Source organism: Amphibalanus amphitrite, unplaced genomic scaffold (genome assembly GCF_019059575.1).
Source record: "Amphibalanus amphitrite isolate SeventyFive unplaced genomic scaffold, NRLGWU_Aamphi_draft 001125F_arrow, whole genome shotgun sequence".
Classification (NCBI taxonomy): domain Eukaryota; kingdom Metazoa; phylum Arthropoda; class Thecostraca; order Balanomorpha; family Balanidae; genus Amphibalanus; species Amphibalanus amphitrite.
In genome coordinates this window covers 187,700-208,050 of record NW_024882619.1, presented here as the reverse complement: position 1 = coordinate 208,050, position 20,351 = coordinate 187,700, and the positions used below count along the sequence as shown (strand labels likewise).

Here is a 20,351-nt window from a genome sequence, read left to right as displayed (position 1 = left end):
CATTTATAAACTTCATTAAAATAACGATAACACTTATCAACCACTATTCTCACTTTTGTCACAGGTTATGGGCAATGGGTAAAAACTTTGAGCCAAAGTTCGTTGCACTCTAAATCAGAAAACACGTGTTATCCCCTCACTGCCCGATAATGTGGCTAATTCTAACAATACAGCTGAGCAAGCGCACACATACCATACCGTCAAGCGCCTCTTACCACCACACGGATCTAAATCCAAGGCTCTTACCACACTGAGTCCGATACTCTACCAACTGAGCTATAAGAAAAGCCTTTATTGATCGAACTTATGTAAGCTGTGCTCCAAGCTTTGCCCAGCCAACTGTACTTAGCTCTCCGCCGTATGAGATCCTGCTTATCACAGAACGCGATACTCACAGCTCCTTATTGCTGTCAAATGTGCGCTCATTACGCTAATGGTCAATCACATTCCATAAACAGAGCTTCTTTGGAAGTTACTAAGACCTCCAAGCACTCAGGCCTATCAACAAACAAACAAGCGCATGGGCGATGGATCGACAAAATGTGTAGGTACTCTATGGGATGATATGTACGATCATTAGCCAGTTGTGGCATACCCTGCGCTGAAGCTAGACTAACTATCCCACCTCATTAGCGTGTGAGCGTCAGCCCTCTGCTGACCTACCTGTGCGCTTCAACCAGAGGCATAAGCGTAGGAACCATGGGTGCAAGGGTGCAGCTGCACCCACAATATTTCTCCAGTGGGTGCAGACAATGTATTCTGCACCCACAACAATCTGAACCAAAAAACCCTTTTCTCATCAACACTACTTCCCACGCAGCACGACAAATTCAGGATATGTTGCCCACTGTCCATCTTTTGAAGCATTTGCTATTGTGATTGTCTTCAAAACTTACATTTGTGCTGAAGAAAAAGGGAAATGGAGCATGTGATTGAACATATACCGAACCGATGACCCACTGTCAAAATTTTTAGCCCGATATCTTCGAAAATGGCTAAGCTGGCCGCTTTTACTTTTTGCGATACTCAATATCGACAATATTAACCCTCGCATATGTGCGGCGTTTTCCAGCTTCTAATGTGTAGGGGGAAGGGGGTCGGTTGGACCCCCCTGCCGTTCGGCCCCTGATCGAGCTAGAGCTTCGCGGAAAAAGCGAGGGTGTTGCCCGTGACGAGAGGAGGCCGATGATACCCAATTTTAAGGTCCTAGGTCATTGGTTGACCTTCCAGGTTAGGTCACTGTTCCAAAAGTCTGGAAAATCGGGACCTGCTAGAACTGCGTAAAGTGAAGCTGTTATCGGTTTTTTTCGGGGTGCTGATCACGAATATCATGTTAGTTTTGATCACAGATGATTTCTTCATGCATTTAGGCCAGATCGGGTCAGGTCAAGTCAGGTCAACCATTAGGCGTCCTACCGGCTATCCATAGTAGGTGTCAACTACCACTGACGGCGTCGTAGCATCTTACGAAGGCACTAAAACTACTTCGTAAACGTTCAAACGGATGCTGCTAAATTCGAAATCAGCCCGAAAAAACTACCCTAGAAACATGTAAAAGTCGAAAAAGTGAACCGAGGTCATCAAAGGTCAATGACCTGACCTGACCTTCAGGTGACCTTCACACGGCACACCCACCATGATGCATGGGACGAACATCATTTCACATGTTTGGACGTCTACAGTCACAAAAAAAGACTGGAAACGCGCGGATAGGATGTGAGCTGACATACGCCAAATCGCGATTCCGGCCGAACATGGTCTCGAGAATCAGGTCACAGGTCAAAGGTCTTTTGGGTCAGGATCATGAAATTTTCAGAGTAGGTGTAAAACTGATCAACTCGAGGGTATTTCAAGTTTCGTCGCGATCGGCCGCTTTTAGCGCGAGTTATTTGCGAAAAAAAAAAAACATGGGGGGCCGAGGGTCCATCCGACCCCCTACACATGCGAGGGTTAATGCTTCCAAATGCACTTATCGGTCGGTACCTTTTCGACATGGCACCCTCAAAGCTCGTAACGAGCCTTCGCTCGGGTGTCGCTCCCTACCCCCCCCCCCCTCCTTCCCGCTTCACCGGCCATGGCTGGATTTCTGCACCCATGCACCCACAATGTTCCAGCCGTTCCTACGCCCATGACCAGAGGTATAACAACGACAGCACGATATCACGAAAGGACGCTGCTGGTATCCAGATATCGCCTTGCTAAATGATAGTGAATAGAATAAAGCATATTGTGGACGCTAAAGCATTTATGTAACATACCTATCCTTTATTCTCAGCCGTTTATTGATATAGAGCTGCAGTATGCTTCGCAAAACCTTTTGAGCCTCCTTTCACGTCCCATTAATCACGCATTACTAGGACAAATAAATATTTTATTGTTCGTGTCTGATCATTCTGATCCCAGCATCAGCCAACGATCACTGTTCTGCTACATCTCCCGACGCCTAGAGAGGATTAAGACTATGGAGTCTCTCTATTCGAGAATCAGCCAACGGTGGCTACGCGGGCGGGCCTGGCTGTCAGGCAGTTCCCCTGAGAACGCAGTTCCGGGAGACTCTCTCTCTCCCTCTCTCTCTCTCTCTCTCTCTCTCTCTCTCTCTCTCTCTCTCTCTCTCTCTCTCTCTCTCTCTCTCTCTCTCTCTCTCTCTCTCTCTCTCTCTCTCTCTCCTGACAAACCTTATATTAGCCATTTACTGGTGGCCTAAATAAAAAATACCTACTCGTACTGGTGACGAATCACGGTAGGCATAGGTACTATATTTTTTTTTCGCGATTGCGATATCGTTATAATTTATTTCGGGCCCATAACATTTTGAAGAAAAAAACTTAACAGCAATCAATTCAAATTCATTTGCAACAAAGAAGCAGGCATTACACGGAACATGGCAGCATATTTTTTTGGTTAAACTCACTTTACAATGTCTTGTAGCATCCGGTATTGACTGTGCGGAAAGGCGTCGTTGCGATTTTACCATCGCAACACCAGGTTGCTGGCAGGAGAAAATAAATTTCCCTCTTATCCTCTCTTCTTGGAGCACCTTGAAAAGGCACCATAATTCCCATGTAGCAGATCAAAAGGAGTGCGGAGCTGAGTACGGTATTCAAATAAACGGACGTGATTACTTAATCTGGTGCTATGCAAGATGTGGGTCTGGGGATTCCCGTTGAAGCTTATGCTGGATCGTATATCTACAAGGACTGCCAGGAAGCATTAGACACAAAACTTAATGATATACTTTTTTCCGAGAACAGTGAAAGGCACCCGTTCCACGCCGATTATTACTTTTATAATTCATCTTGTTTAGCTTATGTATTGCATTTACAGGGGCTAGGCATGTTTAATATTTATCATTTACTGCAGCGACAAACATCATATTGTGATATAACTGCTGTTACATTACGATTATTGTGTAGACAGTGGTGCAAAACAAATATTGTGTTGGCTTTGCTGTATTGTGAGCAGCGGCATCATCTCACGAGCACTTGAACAACATCACAATCTCACGATCAGTAGACAGCTCGAGCTGGACGTCCGTCCAACACAACCGTGACCATCCGAGTCCCCCGCCGGAAACAGAGCACTCCCCGCGCCGCCCCAGTTGCGCCCTCGCCCGGGGGCGCCGGCCGCCAGTACGCTCCCGGCCGCCGAGATCGAAAAGCGGGTGCCAGAATGGCCCACTGCAACTCCTACAATTCATCACTAAAAACGCATCACTTGAGTTCAACCTAGTTTATTCAGGGGAAACAAATTGAAGGATCAACGCTGACCTTGCGCGCCCATCATTAGCTGGAGCGTGACGGCAAAAGGCGTCCCACATCATTCCGGGTTGGGATACTGCAATTATTTAACAGTGAGAATAACTATAACCCGCGCCCAGATGGGGTCTGCCGAGCAACGCGGTATGATGGGGGGGGGGGGGCATTTTGGCCCCCCCCCTCAGATCTCGAGAACCACGCAACATAGCGACAAGCGGTAAACGGTGTTGGATAGCCCCAACGGGGAACTACCTTGTGACCCAATTTCATTGACCTCGGTCAAACCGATGACGTCACAGGTCAGGTCAAAGGTCGAATTTTCACCGTTTACAGGCATTTCAAGAAATGCGTTGTAAAATCGAGTAAAATGCATTTCATTGAAAATCATCGGTGGAGAAATGTTCTTCAAACACATATTTTGCTATTTGAGGTCACTGATACCAGGTCAGGTCACAGAGGTCAGGTCACTGGGGGGTCACAATATGAAAGTGTCGTGTGATACATGTTTTATGGTCCATTTTACATGACAAATGCGATTATGTGGGTCAGACAGACTTTAGGGCCAGCTTAGGTCACGTTTTGGTCAAGGTCAGGTCAAGGTCAGGTCAAATTAGGTCAAATTTCAAAGTTGATATTTTTGCATAAAATGGGTATCGATTCGATGCAACTCGTCACGGGGAGTTCAATGGTGGTCTCCGTTTTGCGCTACGAGGTCTAGAATTGCTAAAAATTGAGTTCAAAAATTTGACGTCATCAATTTTTAAGTTTTTTTGCTATAACTTGGCCAAAAAAAGAGGTATCGATCTAAAATTTGGTATGTATATCGAAGAGCGTAGGGACTATCACATATATTCCGGTTTTTTTTCGAAATTCGAAAAAAAAAATTGGAAATTTTTTGAGTTTTTCTAAAAAAATCAATGTTTTGATTTTTCGGGGTCAAAATCCCAAAATTTCGAAAATCCGAGATAGCAGTTTTGTAGCGCCGTCTTTTCTCTACACAGCCACATAAAGAACTTTAAAATTGCTTGTTAACTGTAGAATTGGCGAGCGTTTCAAGATGTCATGTTTTTTGCTCATTTTTGCTCGAACATGACCTCAGTTTGACCTCAATAACTCCTGACCTGAGGTGACCTGTGACTTGAAATTTTGTGTGAAGGTGTCAAATTGATGCCCGGTAAGGTACCCAAAATTTGGCGGCGCTGCGCCCCGCCGTTTTCTCGCTATTGAAGAAAAACCACAGGGGGGGGGGGCAAAATGGCCCCCCCATCAGGGCGCGGGATAAACAATATTCATGAGTTTAAAATTTCAATGCCCGCTTTGCGTGTCATTTACTGACGAACTACACACGCAAAGCCAGGACAACAAAATACGAACATTGAATTACGTAGAGGCATTATTAGCGAAAACTGTTATTATATAAAAGAAACTATAGACACGCGTAGTTTTTCATCAAATTGGTGCAGCGATCTCTTTCAACGAATTTTCCCACTTTTTTACATTATATAAATCAACCAATAAGGGTGGTATCGACGCACCACAATCAAACCGCAGAGCTTAATAAAGCCTCCTGCCTTATTGCTCCTAGAAGTCTCCTCACATGACAGCTGCATAAGTTTTCAACGAACGGACGGCGCTAAGCGATTTTTGCGGTTCGTGTCGTTCACGTCACGATAGAGTATATAACGTGCCAATGATCATCTGTAAATGCCTCACATACAGGATCGCAGCCGTGAATATGATCCAGTTGTCTGTCTGTCTGTCCGTGACGTCTGTCCGTTTTGACTTCAAGAGACATAGTCATGCTTATGAAAATATAGTCGGAACAATACGGAACCAATTAAGTGACAGAAATGATTAATGCCTGATACGCTGCGTACCTACAGCAATTAATAGGTATTTGTTAAATTACCTTTTATCTTTCATTCGTTATTTTGTATTTTTGGCAGCATGCGTTTTTTTTTTTGTCAAGCAAGAAACTGTTGAACTCACAAATAACAGTGATGCATTATGAGTGTGTCTCGTGTGTTGCGTAATGCGTATGTGCGCGAGCGCGCCCGTGTGTGTGTGTGTGTGTGTGTGTGTGTGTGTGTGTGTGTGTGTGTGTGTGTGTGTGTGTGTGTGTGTGTGTGTGTGTTTTCTTTTACTTTCCGTCGTTGAATACCAACAGAGGTCAACAGTTTTCTGCAAATCAGCAGGCACAAACAGAAAACTTCTTGGCATTCACCAGAGTCTGCTCCTCTGCAGCGGACTTCATTCAACGCTTGACAAAACTTCAAATCAATCACGATTGTTCAGCACAGATTTGCGATGGCAGGAAAACTTGGGTAGCATGCAGGCATATAGGGTTAGCTAAAATTCAGCACGATGAAACGCGAAAAAAGATAAATTTGGCGGACATCGTGCTGATACTCGTAGGTTAGGATCAATAACATTATCATTCTCACGACCTCAAACAACAGCCAGATTATATCTTATCAGTTAGCTGGCACACTTTGGCAAGTTCTCGAGTGGTGCTACAGCGGAACTTGCCTCTAATCTGGGACTATTACAAGAGGACATTTTCCCCGTGTTCGGCAGTGTGGCTGCAGTCTCTGAACTCAACGCCCGTGACTCGTGAGCTGACAGTGACATTCGCTGAAATGGCAGCCAATTCCGCCCAGTGAGTCAGTGTTCGCGGAAATCGCTAAAACTGGCGGGCTTCATAGCTGGAATAAAAAGTTTGCTTGTAAAGAACGACAGCTTGACAGAGATGATCTCTGCTGTATGCGTGAATAAGAAATATAAGCTCATAAACTAGCTTGGGAATGTGAATTTTGGGACGTGTGAAAACTAGTCAGAAAAACCAACACAATAGGAAAGAAGACGAAGAACCACACGAATCCAACTCTTAAGATAAGATAGTAAGCCCGCATTCTAAAAGCTGAGACCGTTGTGGAATGCCCCCGTCACCACTGCGCGGCCGAGCCCCAGCGCCCATGGGCTCCATAGCGTGTGGCTATTGTACGCCGCCTGACCAGCCGGCTGTACCGCAGCACAGCCGAGCGCTGCGGTACAGTCTACCTATGCAGTATGCAGGCCATGTCCCGCCCGGCGCACCGGCAGCGCGACACAGCGAGCGAGGGAGCTCCGTGATACGTCCACCTCGAGATCTGAGTGACGTCGGTCTCTAAGAACATAATAAAAAATGCAGATTTCAATCCGCGTCAAATTTTATCCTGAGAAGTCTTAGACATCGTTATTACACAGACACGTAGTAAATCATAATATTACTCCAACTCCATGTGAAGTCCTCGATGCATTGTTCTCAGCATAGGTAGATAATTGTGCTGGACTGTGGGTGCTCGAGCTCACCCAATTCCACGCCGGCTTGGCTTTGGAGCCGCAACAGACTGTGGAGGTCAGGGTCACCGCTAGGGAGGCGGCGGATTTGCTGCGCCGGAGCACCCACAGTTCGGCACAATTCTCCACCTATGGTTCTCAGAAGCAGAGGGCTGTTCGGCTGCGCAGCAAAAATGAAATATGCTGCAGCACGCATGCGCAGTGGGGACTTCGTCGCCCGTTAGTCCCGCCCACACCACTGCGTCACCGCCTGTGTGACGTCACCTACTGAAGCATACTTCGTTTTCCTGCAGCACGAAATTCGGTGCTGCAGGAGGCGAAAGTGGCGCGGATTAAAGTTTACCGTCCGATATTTCTTATTGTAAGCGGTTTGTATGCTGTTTTTTGGGTATCATTATCACTCTTTTCGGTGGCACATTGCTATTAACCACATTTGAACGCAATTTAAACGTTATGTGAGCGACAATCACCAGTCAACCCGCGCAACGGTTCGCCGCGTTTGAAATATGCTGCAGCGACGCTCGGCCGCGGCGTGCCGGCGGAGAGTGGGCGGAGCCAGGCGGTTGACGTCACCCAAGTATGACGCACGCAGCACAGATCTATGCTGCAGGGACCCGAACAGCCCTCAGTTTATGAGCACTTAATGTGAACTGTCAGAACGCTGTTGAGCTGCAAAAGTTTTCAGTTTAATATTGCACTGTCGTGGCGGATGTGACTTGAAACTTTACCGTGACGTCAACTAGGACACTGGGTCCACGGGTGATACCGGCTAAGGTCTGCGCTTACCTACCGACCGATCAGGGTTGCCGTGATCGTCCGATCACGTGACCGTACGGTCCCTCCCCCCCCCCCCGGAGCTCGGCAGAGCCCATCCCAGCGGAATAGCATCACATTACGAACAGGAGGGCAGGGAGAGCATCGTTAGTGTGTCTGACACTTGGAGTATCCACTTTCCTGTATGTGACGTGTGTGACCGTGACGGAGATGTTTGGAGCTGATATTCTCAGTGGCAAAATCTAACATTTCTTCTTCGCCTAGTCCGGGGAGCATACAGACATCTGTATCTGTATCTGAATGTAGATATCCTAAACCGTCAGGTCATGCAGATGAGATAATTCGAAATACGTCTTTCTTAAGCGAATACCGCGAAATGCGAATCACCTACGTAGATAGTTTGGGAATATATAAGTACAGGATCATTGAATACCTATCGACTTTAACATGGCTGGACATTAGAATGCCACTTGAGTGACTGATGAAAAATTAATGACGCCATCTTACCTGAGCACGCGTCACTTTCACATTTTCCCAGTACAACAAACACGCTCACAGACACACACTGCGATGCCTTTCATGGCCATATATTCACTACCTGAGTTTGAGTAAACCAGAAGTAGCAAATGAGCAGAATGCATCACCAATCTATCCCTCTGTCCGTCGGCGTCCCTCCACTCCTTTCACTCTTTCTCACAGGCCAGTCCGAATGACATAATCCAAACGCCTCGTCAGGGTAAATCCAATGTAAAAGATGAGACGCGCACTATCAGCTATATAGTAAGCAGAACCGAAATGGCCCGCCGATAAAAAAGGACACGGACAGAGCGACAACACGTCATCCTCACTCTTTCCCACCCCCCCCTCTCTCTCTCTCTCTCTCCCGCTGCCCACCCAGCTGCACGCGTCTGTCTGTCCAGTACGTAGGTCCCCGTTAGGAGCTAGTCACAACCCTCAGCCCGCGGCCGGCCCTCGCCCTAGAGCACCCCACCAAGTGGTCACAGCTGCGGCAGTTTCAGCTCGCGGCGGATGTAGAACAGGATGTAGGCCTTGCACTTGGCTACCTGTTCCTCCTCTGCTCGGCGCACTGTACTGTCGTTGAAGTGGTACCAGGCTCCTGTCGGCAGAAAGGGGGGGAAAGTCAGATCACGGGGTTCAGGTCAGCTGTTTCAGGGGGGGGGGATGGATAGTGGGCTCTCACGGATGAGACATCGATCAATATGATCTGAGACAACAACTGTCTAATCTTGCAGCGCATTGTATAGGGTGGTGTGGGTTTTGGAAATGTGTATATGACAGCCAGATGACCCCCACCAGTCAACTCATGATCATATAACTTAGTGAGAAGTCATCTCCAAACTTAGTAAATGTTTCAGCACACGGTCAGGCCCTGCAGAAACGAGCGTGATTCGTTCCATTGGGCGTCCGACAATTGGACGAAATACGGCGTGGTCGGGAGCTCTGGCTCGCTCACAGACTCTGAGGAAAATGCTATAAAAGAATCCGGCCACAAACCAAACTTAAAGCACAAAACAGTACGCTCATGGTACCTTTCCTAAAATCCGGCAGACAAAGACTATGGAAATAGACTGCCAGTTCATTCTCGCAAATTGCAGAGCTAATGCCAACGAACCAAGTTTTACCTAATCCCATGAAAACACTGATCAGATCGCTCAAATTAATCTCCCTGAACTGTCCAACCCTGCATAGACGTCCACATCAGCCTTACAAAGTCAGCGGGACTTCATTTCCACGACCGGTAGGCGCGGCGTGATATCCTCACACGATAGTGTAATTAACAAACTAGTGATGGACGGCACCGGCCGCCCAATCAATGGAGCGGCGTTAGAGCCGGCGCCACTAACTCACTGAGCGCTGACGGGAGCCGGGCTGACCTGGCGGGCTGACCTGGCGGGACAGAGCGGCACACTGGCGCCTGACCCACTCTGTCGGGGGCGGCTGGACGCTGGGACGGTGAGGGAGGGGCGGGTAGAACCGATGGGGCTGAGCAGACCGTGCGTGAGGGAATATGGGAGGTAGCGAAGATAATCACTTATGCAATGCAATCACCATTTATGCGCTGGATAAGTCGATTGTAGTACCTAACGCCTATCTTCTTTTCTGTGATGCTTCAGATCAGTACCACAACCCCCTTTTTTTTTGCTTATTCTTACCATACAAGTATGGAAAACAAAATGGAGCAGAATAAAAACTTTCCCATTTGAGTTTTACCAATTACTGTGGGCGCTGCATTTAAATGGAAAGCAGACCTCTCATGCAGTATGCATTGCTTTTAGCTTCAGTCCGTTAATGTGAAAGGAATTGGAGCCATTCTCCCGGCATGAATATTCATGCGAATTAGTGGCTCCAAGACTGTACTCCACCGACAGTATCTATTGGCCAGGATTGGCGCCTCCGCCTGCGGCGAGCTAACGCTGAATGGCTTAGGAAAATTCAGCACTCCAGAACAATGCATATTTCATGCCTCAGTCGAATGTGGTGGCTCTAGTGTTTAGCTACTCAGAGACTGATTTATGGTTCAAAGAATGCAGCACTGACTCGTCGTGAGGTATGTTTGCAGAGCTGGAAATTACTTTTTATGAATGAAGGAAATTGACTGTTGCGGGCTCCAGGAAGACGGATCTTTCGTGTTGCGCAAGTACGACAAACACGTAAGTAGATTGAGCCTAGATTTCGGTCAAACAAACTAATAGAAAACCAAACAAATCAACCCGAAAAATTGAAGAAGACATCAAAAGGACCACAAATGAAAACTAAGACAGCATATCGAAAGAGGAATTATTCAAGCGAGCCTACTTAAAACACTGAAGTTGAACCAGCCTAAACAACGGACAAAGCCTAAACAAAGTTAAAAACCAAAACATGGATGGGTTTCACCAACGCCTCCTTTCTCCTATTCGATGCACGGAACCAATACCAACAGCAGGGGAGCGAGTTCTACTGCGTCTTATCTATCAAGCGCATCCACCTCTGGGGATGGATCAGGGGAAGGGAGGAGGGGGAGATTGAGGGGGGGGGTGAATCCCCTCCGGCAGCCAATATCCGCGTGCCACCACCGCCACCCCAGTTAAACGCCTTCAATGCATCGCAGTCATTTCTCAGAGGCCTTCTATCGCGCGACTCCCAGCCCCATTCTGCGCCCGTAATGCGCGCCACTTCAAAGGCGCAACGCGGCCGGCGCCGTTTCATTTTGTCGTGAAATCGCCCTGCGGCGGCCGGCGCGGTCCTTTAGGCGGCATAGGGCGGTGCGGCGAGACTTTGGCGCCACTGCGCCGTCACTCAGCCCAACTTGGCCGCCGTCTGTGCTGGCAGCTTCCAGCCACCAGCCGGCTTCATACGGCGCCGAGCGCGGCGACAAATGTGGCCCGGCCGCGCCCGGCAGCGCAGTGATTAGACACTTGTAGCGCATTTACCGCCCCGCCGGCTCAGCGTGGCATGTCTATGCAGGCGGCCGCTGAAAATACCCTCAGTCCCTGATGCCGCACAGCCCGCGAAATACGACCCGTCGAGATGAGCTACGGCGAATGAGGGCCACATAGTAAATCCCGCCTCTTTAACGCCAATGGAGAAGACCTCGCGAAATCCACACAGAGGCACATTAGACCACTCGAATACGTTGTTAAATGCTCGTCTTAGCGCCCAAGTTCCGATAAGGCGCGTGCTAAATTGGTTCGATTCTATTCGCGACGCCAGCCGAGAGAATCGTGTCATCCATCTTTCTACAGACAGATCTCGCTCCTTTAACGCATGCTCGAACGACGCCAGGGCTGATCGAAGTTACGTAAAACGGGAGTCAGGGAGAGCCAGGGAGAGAGAGAGAGAGAGAGAGAGAGAGAGAGAGAGAGAGAGAGAGAGAGAGAGAGAGAGAGAGAGAGAGAGAGAGACCGCAGCCCTGTAAAGCTTACAACATTGTAAACATCAAACGATCCGAACAATGGCATCAGAGAGCGTCGCGCCATCACGCGGGATCCACCATTGCCGCCAGGCTCCCCCTCCCCTCCCTGGCGAGCCGTGCTCGGTAAACACCAGCCATCAGCGGGGCGGGGGAAGGAGAGGGGTATCTGTTGCGCCTCGCCGCACCGACGCGTCACTGCCGACGACCGAAAACAAACCAGACGTGACCCGACCCACCGGCGACCAAACACATTATCACCGCCGCCGGCGCCACAGAGCGCACAGAGGCAGTCCGTGGATAAATGGCTGAAATGAGCCACTAACCTGCTTTAGCTGTGAGTCGCGGCATCAGAACATCACTTAGTCAACATATGATGCGTTTAGTCTAGACCAAAGATTTCACGGGAAATCAGGCACGACGTGAGTGAAAGCCGGTGTGGCGTCGGGCGAAGGTTGCTGCCGGCGTCGGCCGAGGACCGACCCCAGCGTCGGAGCGGGGTCAGGTCCAAAGGTCACCACTCAGCACTCAGCAGTCAACACGGCCGCCGGGTCAGATCTCGCGTGGGGTGCTAACCATCACCAAGGCGGACGGGCCGACCTTCAGCTCAGCTCAGTTTATTTGATTCTTTTTTACATGAAATACACCCGCATAACAACATTCATAATAGTGGATAGCTGCAAAACAAAGCATGGTTTCCTTATGTGGTATGTCGAGGAACAAACATGCCGAGGACGGGAGACTAGGACAGACAACTGGTGAATAGAGCAGAGACAGGCGGCTGTCAGGTCACCACGGCAGACGGACCGAGTCTGGCGCCGCCGTCATAAGCGATGCCGAGTTCGTCTGGCCTCTGATAGCCCCGTCGGCCGCCGGACCGTATTATACGGCGCCGGGGTCGCCCGGCAGCTCAGCCGGCAGATTGTTCCGCATTAAACCGGCGGCCGACTTTTTATTTTGGGAACATAGGGCTCGGATGAGGTTTGCAGAAAAGACGAGAGCGATGACGAATACCAGATATTGACCTTAAGCGGTAGCCACAACTTCAAGTTACAAATGACGCCCAAAATGTGGTTTTCTAGAGACTAACGAACAGTGATGAAGCCCAGATAGTAAAACAGCCGTTGCAGCTCGTAACGCCGCATCAGATGTTATTCCAAACACTCGTTTCGCCGAGGTTGACCTTCAGTGCCGCAACATTTGGACGTAGAGGGTGTCCCAGAAGTCTTGAAGCCATCTCGGTCATGTGTTTCTCACATGCGCACGCATAGCAATAAATAAAACTTGGTCATTTATAAACTACATGAATCAAATGTTCTGATGCATGTGATTGGCGCCAGGTTGATATTGTCTACAGCCCCATAATACGGCGTCATGTCAAAGGAAGGAAATGGGCTGTATCCTAGCGCGCTCGAGTAGTCAAGCTATATTTTCGAATATACTCGTATGTGTGAAAGCAGCCCTAAAGGCCAGGAAACTTTTCTGCTGCTAGCGCACCCTCGGGGAATGCAATACGCCAGTTCGTGGTCTGCTTCAGGAAACACTACTCTGAAACCGAGAAGAAACGGGCATGGCGACACCGGAGTGTTGCAAATCAGAACTTGACGGCGGCGGAGAGCGTGCTCTCTCGCGCTCGTTCTTGTGGGACTCACAACGGGGTCACCTGATTGGCACATGAAAATACAAAACTACCGTTTATTCTCTTTCCTTTGAGGTATGGCTGGTCTTAATCGGTGGCATAACACGGTCAAGTGTTCTAACGAATAACGTAAGTGTTCTAACGAATTTCAGAAGATAAAGCCATATTGCTTCAACGATTTTTTTATAGGAGCGTTACATCATGTGTGCTAAATATTCGAGGAAAAAACGATCAATTGCATTTAGCAAACTCACTAAATATACATGAACTTCTTGATTTACAAACTGGTAGTCTGAATAACATTGAACTTCCACTGCAAACATCTCCAACACAGCGGAAATATCGCCAACAACTAGCCTGTCCTTTTCCTCCTGGCGGGACCTCTGAGAGCCGCGCAGATATTCATCATCAATATTCTCCGCCTCGGCGTGGGCGTTGCCGGCGCGGCGGCGGCAGACGGGGCGCACCCAGGGTCCGCGGCGGCGAACGTGGCGCACCCAGAGCCCGCGGCGCGCCGTTATTGTCACAGGGCGGCGGCGGCGTGGCCGATAACCGTACCTACCCCTGGGAGGGGGCTGCCGGCTGCCGGAGGCACTGCTGGCGCCACGCTATCGACGGGGAACAGCCGTCGCGCCGGGCAGATGGAGTGGCGGCTTTTTGTGCAGATCGGACCCGGCCGCGACGCCGTCACCCCCTGGGTCCCGTTGGATCACAAATTACCTATCGATGGGCCCACTGATGATGCAGTGGGTGATTGGAGGTCACATCAGCTGCCGAGGCGATTCCGCGCCTTTCAAGGGCTACTCACGGGGAAAATAAATGACCTTCGCCCACAACTTACTGGGGACTGGTAAACAGGTGTTCCTATTTTTACCGAGCTGCATGGTATCTTCAAAAGGGTGCCCGAGAAAAAATTGCCATGTTCGTGAGGTATTTTGGCTTTATGAGTGACTATTTCATTTTTTAAGAAAAAAGTACTTTTCAGCAATAACAAAAGGACGTCCAAAACTTGCATAGCATCACATCTCCTGAAAGATGTGTCACAAAGTCTGTGAAGCCATGCCATCATAGGCGAATCCTGCCGTAACTATTGGCCCAGGAAATTAAGTCGCACGACGCTAAATACCCCAGCAACTGAAAGGCTAAAGCGATAATAAATGATAAAAGCTGAATGCACTAACAGCGACCGGAAACCGGTCGCGATAAAAGCGGTAATGGAAAGCTTGGAACCACAGAAGCCGCCAAACGCTCGTCTCCAGCCGTGGACAATAAAAAACCTGGCAAACGAAGAGACGAGACGCATCAATAAAAAACTGTAAACTATAAACAGGAACTGCTGTAGACCTTTCAACAACGCATGCCAACAACGGAAAATGGCCAGCTGTACGTGCAAACATACCAATGTTGTGCCATTTGGTGTTGCGATTTGACGAGATAAACACGTTTTCTGGAGCATTTTAACTCGATCTAGAACAGAAACTAAAAAAAAAAAAAAAACGGATGCGCCGAAATAGTAATGTAAAGCGAAAAAAGATGATAACGAAAGTCACGTTCACCTATGAGGGGGTCTCCACTCTCAGTACGCAGGATACCGAGACTCAGCTTCAATTCAGAACCATCGAAGTCAAACCGAAGTCACCGGTGACCAAGAGAGCCAACCCTACTCTCCACGTACAAGTCTCGCGGGTTTTAGCGGTAGGTTTTGCACCTAGAAAATTTAGTGTAGGTACTTCAGGCTATATCTTCGTCGTCTTAACTTTTTAAGTGTTGAAGATGCGATCGACTTGTTGGTTCACAAGCCGGCCATGATCGTGTAAAATGGCTTCATCGTAGATCGATTAGTTTCTGAGATATATCCGGAAATGTAAAAGTGCAAAACCTACCGCTTAATCTCGCGAGAGCCGTACCATCAGATCGGCGCGGTGTGTTTGTTTCCATAAGCGCTAATGGGAGTACACTGCACATCCATTGGTTAATGTGGGCTTTTGTTAGCGATAATGGGTTTGTGAAAAACAACAGTGCACTTCTTTACCTGGTAATGGAATTCTACCTCAGGCTCAACTATTCGATAGCTTGGCTGGGGAATTGAATAAGCTTTCATATGCTAACGGACTAATAGAATACTAACAGCAAGACTCCGGATATGGCTGTGATTGAAAAAAACTTGATCGATATAATCACATTCAGTCAATCATTTTCTATTCTGAACTTAAAATAAAAAAAGAAAAAGAACAGACAACCGCGCCGCGCAGGTCATCATTGGGAAGCGGCCCCAAACAACATCATGGAAAAGCGTATCATCATTTCTTTCTCGGCGTCTTTTGGGCCGGCTAATTTACGTTACCGGCGGAGCGTATTTCTTTTGGCAGTGACACGGCCGTCGGGGGACAATGCCGGCCAATTCTGCACGAGTCACGGCGCTCTCCCGGGAAGAACCACGGGAGTTACAAGCGGCTGTCCCCAGTGAGGGTATGATAGGTATATAGTGAGGTGGAGCCGCGAGTGACGCCAGCCGGCGCTCGAGGAGGGTTGGCAGGCGGCCCTGTTCAGATAATTACGCATAAAACAAACAGTCCTACCTATGAAATAAAAACCGCCTGGGGAAGGAATTGGGTTTGAGTGCTTGACTGCAACTGCTATGGATTAAAAACTACTCGACGAGTACCTAAAATAGAAAATATCGGATTCTCAAACTAGCCTGGGTTTTACTGACAACACGCAGATTTACCGACGCTGATATGAGAGCCTCTAAAATTGACCCGCACTCTTGTTCGAGGTATTCAAAATTGACAAAGGCTTTTCCAAAGGTCTGTAAAAAAAAAAACACACACACACACACATGAAGTGCTTACAGTTTGTGCAATTTCGTTGTCTCAAACCCTGCAAAGCCCTCGTTCTTAACAGACTACGCCATCATTCTCGATCTTCAAAACCACACTACCATCCCATCCTCTCCTCCATTCCTCTCTCTCTCTCTCTCTCTCTCTCTCTCTCTCTCTCTCTCTCTCTCTCTCTCTCTCTCTCTCTCTCTCTCTCTCTCTCTCTCTCTCTCTCTCTCTCTCTCTCTCTCTCTCTCTCTCTCTCTCTCTCTCTCTCTCTCTCTCTCTCTCTCTCTCTCTCTCTCTCTCTCTCTCTCTCTCCCCTCTCCACCCACCTGCGTTGCTGGCGAAGGCCGTGTAGTGCCCACTACCCGCTCCCGAGCCGTGGTGTACGATCACGGCGGCCAGGTCATACAGCTGACCCCCGGCTGCCGAGCGGCGCGTCTCGGGAACCTTTCCCAGCAGGTAGGAGGACATGTCCAGCGCCCGCACCGGGAACGCTAGCGGCACGTCCAGCTTGGTCCGGTAGTTGTTGCACCAGCGGAACCGCTTCACGTGCACACAAAGCACCTGGGGGAGGGAGAACGGGAGTTACATAAAGCACCTGTTGAGGAACACCTGATAACGAAGAGTACTTACATTACGAAGGAGTTTATATACCTACATAAACACAACTGTAAATTATGCTGTTTTGTAAGGTGCATGTTAATCTCTGTGTTAGGCTTGGTTATTCGCAGATCACCCTTCTAGAGGTTAAGTTATTTGAAGAAGTTTAAAAGGCTTTACGATCTAAGCCAGAGATTCATCTCTTCCTTACGAATACATGAAGTAGGGAATGCGCTCAAAGCCTATTTAGGCGAGCTATGAACGTAATTACAAACGTTGATAGCTTTAGTCAAAATTTTGAGTGGACTCGGACGTGCAAGGCAGTGTCTTAGAAGACAAACCCAGTTTCGCGGGCGGGTGCAGCTTGTAGGGAGATCAATTAAGGGAAGCAGAATGCTTTAATTCATTTTTACGGATAAAATAACAACAAATGGAACGCATGCCCGAAATAACTTTGCTAAATAATCATTGGATAAAATCCCCCCCCCTCCCCACAAAAACGCAGTGACTAATATAATGCCACAAAAACAATATTCTTCGCATATTCCTAATCGATTTGGTGTTAACCGTATCAAAAAGCATAACAACTACGAAAATAAGCGCAATATGTTTGTCTTGGCTAGATGGTGTATCAAGAAGCCCTTTGCCCCGGACAGGTTGCCGCCATGTTTGACTCCCACTCGTCCACTTTGCCCACCAAGCGATCACAAAATGCATGAGCTTGGCATGGACAATCCCAAATAATCCCCCATAACAGCGCTGATACCGTCTGAGAGAGCAATGTAATCCCCTCAGAGCTTCGGCAGAGCGGACATAAAGCATCCATCGTCCAGCTTTGTCCAGAACCGAGGCGCCCTCGGCGTGGACATATATACCGCCGGATTTGTTGAGAAGCGTACCTCCCACGCACTTCTTTGCCAGGCTCTGTGTTGCCATCGACACCGCGCTGAGACTCTTGACTCAGTTGGTGAACGGCCGTTGGACTACGGTGGATGATATCAATGATTCTGTGTAATTTTAGCCTTCGGGTCCAATCTTAATGATGATATTTTTTCAACGTGTGTTTAAAAAAATAAAAATAATGCTTGAAAAAATATTTACCTATTATTTGGGATCTTGAATGATATTCAGAGAAATACCTGGACATGGAGACCAGTTGAAGTCATGCGTTCTCTTAAAATGTGTTGCCACGATAGGATTTTTTTTTGTATTTAACAATCAAATTAGACTACAGCGAGCTGAAAGCTCTGGCCATCTCAAACATTCCCTGTTTCTGAGCGTCCACCTTGAAGCGTTATGTCTAAAGACACGCAAGTTTTGACGGAAGCGGGTAGGATGATGGCCCGTTAAACACACTATACTCTGTTCCGTTTCAAGTTTGCAGCCGAAGTGCCCTGCTGAAAGCAGTGCGTGATTTCTGTATATACAGCTCTTACATTTTAAGCGCAAATCCTTGAGAGGAGGAGCGATCTGCCGAAGAAACTCCAACTGCAAGCTTGATATGGAACAGACCAAGGCCCGAACAGACTATAATCGTGCTCTCCACAGGAATGGTCTGCCATTGGATGTGAGCAATAATTTCAGTTTTCCTTATGGTTAGTTTTGGTCCAATCACAAACTGTCAGGAGAGGTTTCTCACAATGTATAAGCTTGTGAAAAATATATTTGCAATGAAAGCTTATGGGTCGTGGCTTAGTGGAAGCAACACTAAAAAACTATCTAGTTTCCTTTTGAAACTGCACCTTACTCTCTACACACTGAAAGGTCGGATCACATGCGTGGGCTAAGATAGGTAAAAATCAAAATGATGTGACAAAAACCACTGAACGTTACTTGATGGAAGCATTATGCAAAAACGGTCCCAAAAATACCGTAATCATATTAAAGTTATAAGTTTATGTTTAGACACTAAAAAGCAAAGCAAAAAGAGCTTCCTCAGATCGGTTTAAATATCAGCTCTGTTTATTCGGTGACTGCGCCCTGCCACTCACGTTTGGTAGGCGCCGTATCCAGAACTTTTTGGTGGACTTTTGCCGCTGTTTACAGTTATTGCAGTAGTAGAGTTCTGTGTCGGCCAGCTCCTCCACGTCCAGAAACAGGTCGAGACAATCTGCGAACAACACAAACAGTGCTCAGACGCGCGGCTTGGACACGACTCAGCTCAGCAGACACACGGCAAACACGGCAAATGTATGGCTCAGACGAACGACAAACATTGCACAGTGCACTGGCACGGCTCGGACGAACGCGGACACGGACAGCACAGGTGAGGCTTAGAAGGACAACACGACGACGCATACACGGCTCAGGCGTTGTCGTTGTCTTGGGTTAGGGCGCACAGCCTCTTGGGCCCAGGCGTCCAAAACGGCTAAGGCGGACGGCTCAGAGACAGCCACAGGCACGGACGCCCGTGATATGATGATGCACACAACCTTTCAATGTTCTCATTGACCATTGGCCATTGACCAATGACCATAGCTACACTGCGCAGACACTGAGTCATCATCAACCACATCAACCGTCTTTTCAAAGCGATGAAAGGCACATCAAAGCGTCGAAAGACCACACACCTGTCGAATGTAATGAGATTGATAGACCCTCATGATGCTTCTATGAGGCACAGATGATAGCTCATGAAAAGGCACTATTTCCATGCCTCATTCGATGCTGGCAGGACACCACATCAGTCGCCTTTTCACTGTTCAAAGAGGCCCCTCATAATCCGTTTTCAAAAGAACTAGACAATATCATTTGCTGATTGGTTGTTAGACCATTATTAGCACCATACAAATGCTGAAGAAGCATTGCTTTTCATAAATTATCATCATTGACAATCTATAATATTTATGGATATTCAAGATCAAAACCATACTCCGGATACAGAAGGGGAAAAAATATAGCGATGGAAAGTCCAAAACCCAGTACAAGCAGCCCATGCCTCTAGCCCTACAAAGCACCACCAATGACTTGTTTCAATCACGCAGGCTGGAAAAGGGAGCGCCACCAAGTCTCGAAACCGACCACCAGCGGACAGCTAGGACCCGGCACTTCCCATCACCACATATACCTCAGATCCACTGGTCTGAGAGCAGAACAACGCTCACCGCATTTTACAATGAAAGTAGTCGAAAATCTACAGCAAAAGCATGAATAAGTTAATATAGTCGAAATACCACATAAATACCACACAAATACGCATAAATACCACAAAATACAAACGTAATACACAAACGTAATACAAAATACAAACGTATTTTGTAATGCACATTCGCCGTACGTTTGTGCTGTACTTAAATACGTTTCTACTGTGCACATAAGTCGTAACTGTAACTAGGTGCGCAGGTGCTATCACTCTAGAATCTGTGGTAAATTAGTGAGCCTTTCCGGCAAATATGGGCTGTCCCAATTGGAGATCATTGCTAAATGAAAAGCGTACAAATACATGGTAACTCAAATGAATACATCCGTGATTCGGACTCATCTGCTTTCATGTGAACCAACAAACG

At 47.9% G+C, this 20,351-nt stretch overlaps 1 protein-coding gene across 8 annotated transcripts in view; it reads right to left on the bottom strand.

The window, feature by feature from the left end:
- Window positions 1-8,439: 8,439 nt before the first annotated feature.
- Window positions 8,440-20,351, bottom strand: part of LOC122370353 (ubiquitin carboxyl-terminal hydrolase 3-like) — a 73,862-nt gene continuing 61,950 nt past the window's right edge. For all 8 annotated transcript variants that reach the window (XM_043345867.1, XM_043345873.1, XM_043345870.1 and 5 more), the window contains exons 10-12: window positions 18,837-18,955; window positions 16,575-16,809; window positions 8,440-8,985 (exon numbers count right to left, since the gene is read on the bottom strand). In XM_043345867.1, the coding sequence (XP_043201802.1) occupies window positions 8,867-8,985; window positions 16,575-16,809; window positions 18,837-18,955 (473 nt within the window). In that variant the 3' untranslated portion in view covers window positions 8,440-8,866. The remainder of the gene's footprint in view (window positions 8,986-16,574; window positions 16,810-18,836; window positions 18,956-20,351) is intronic.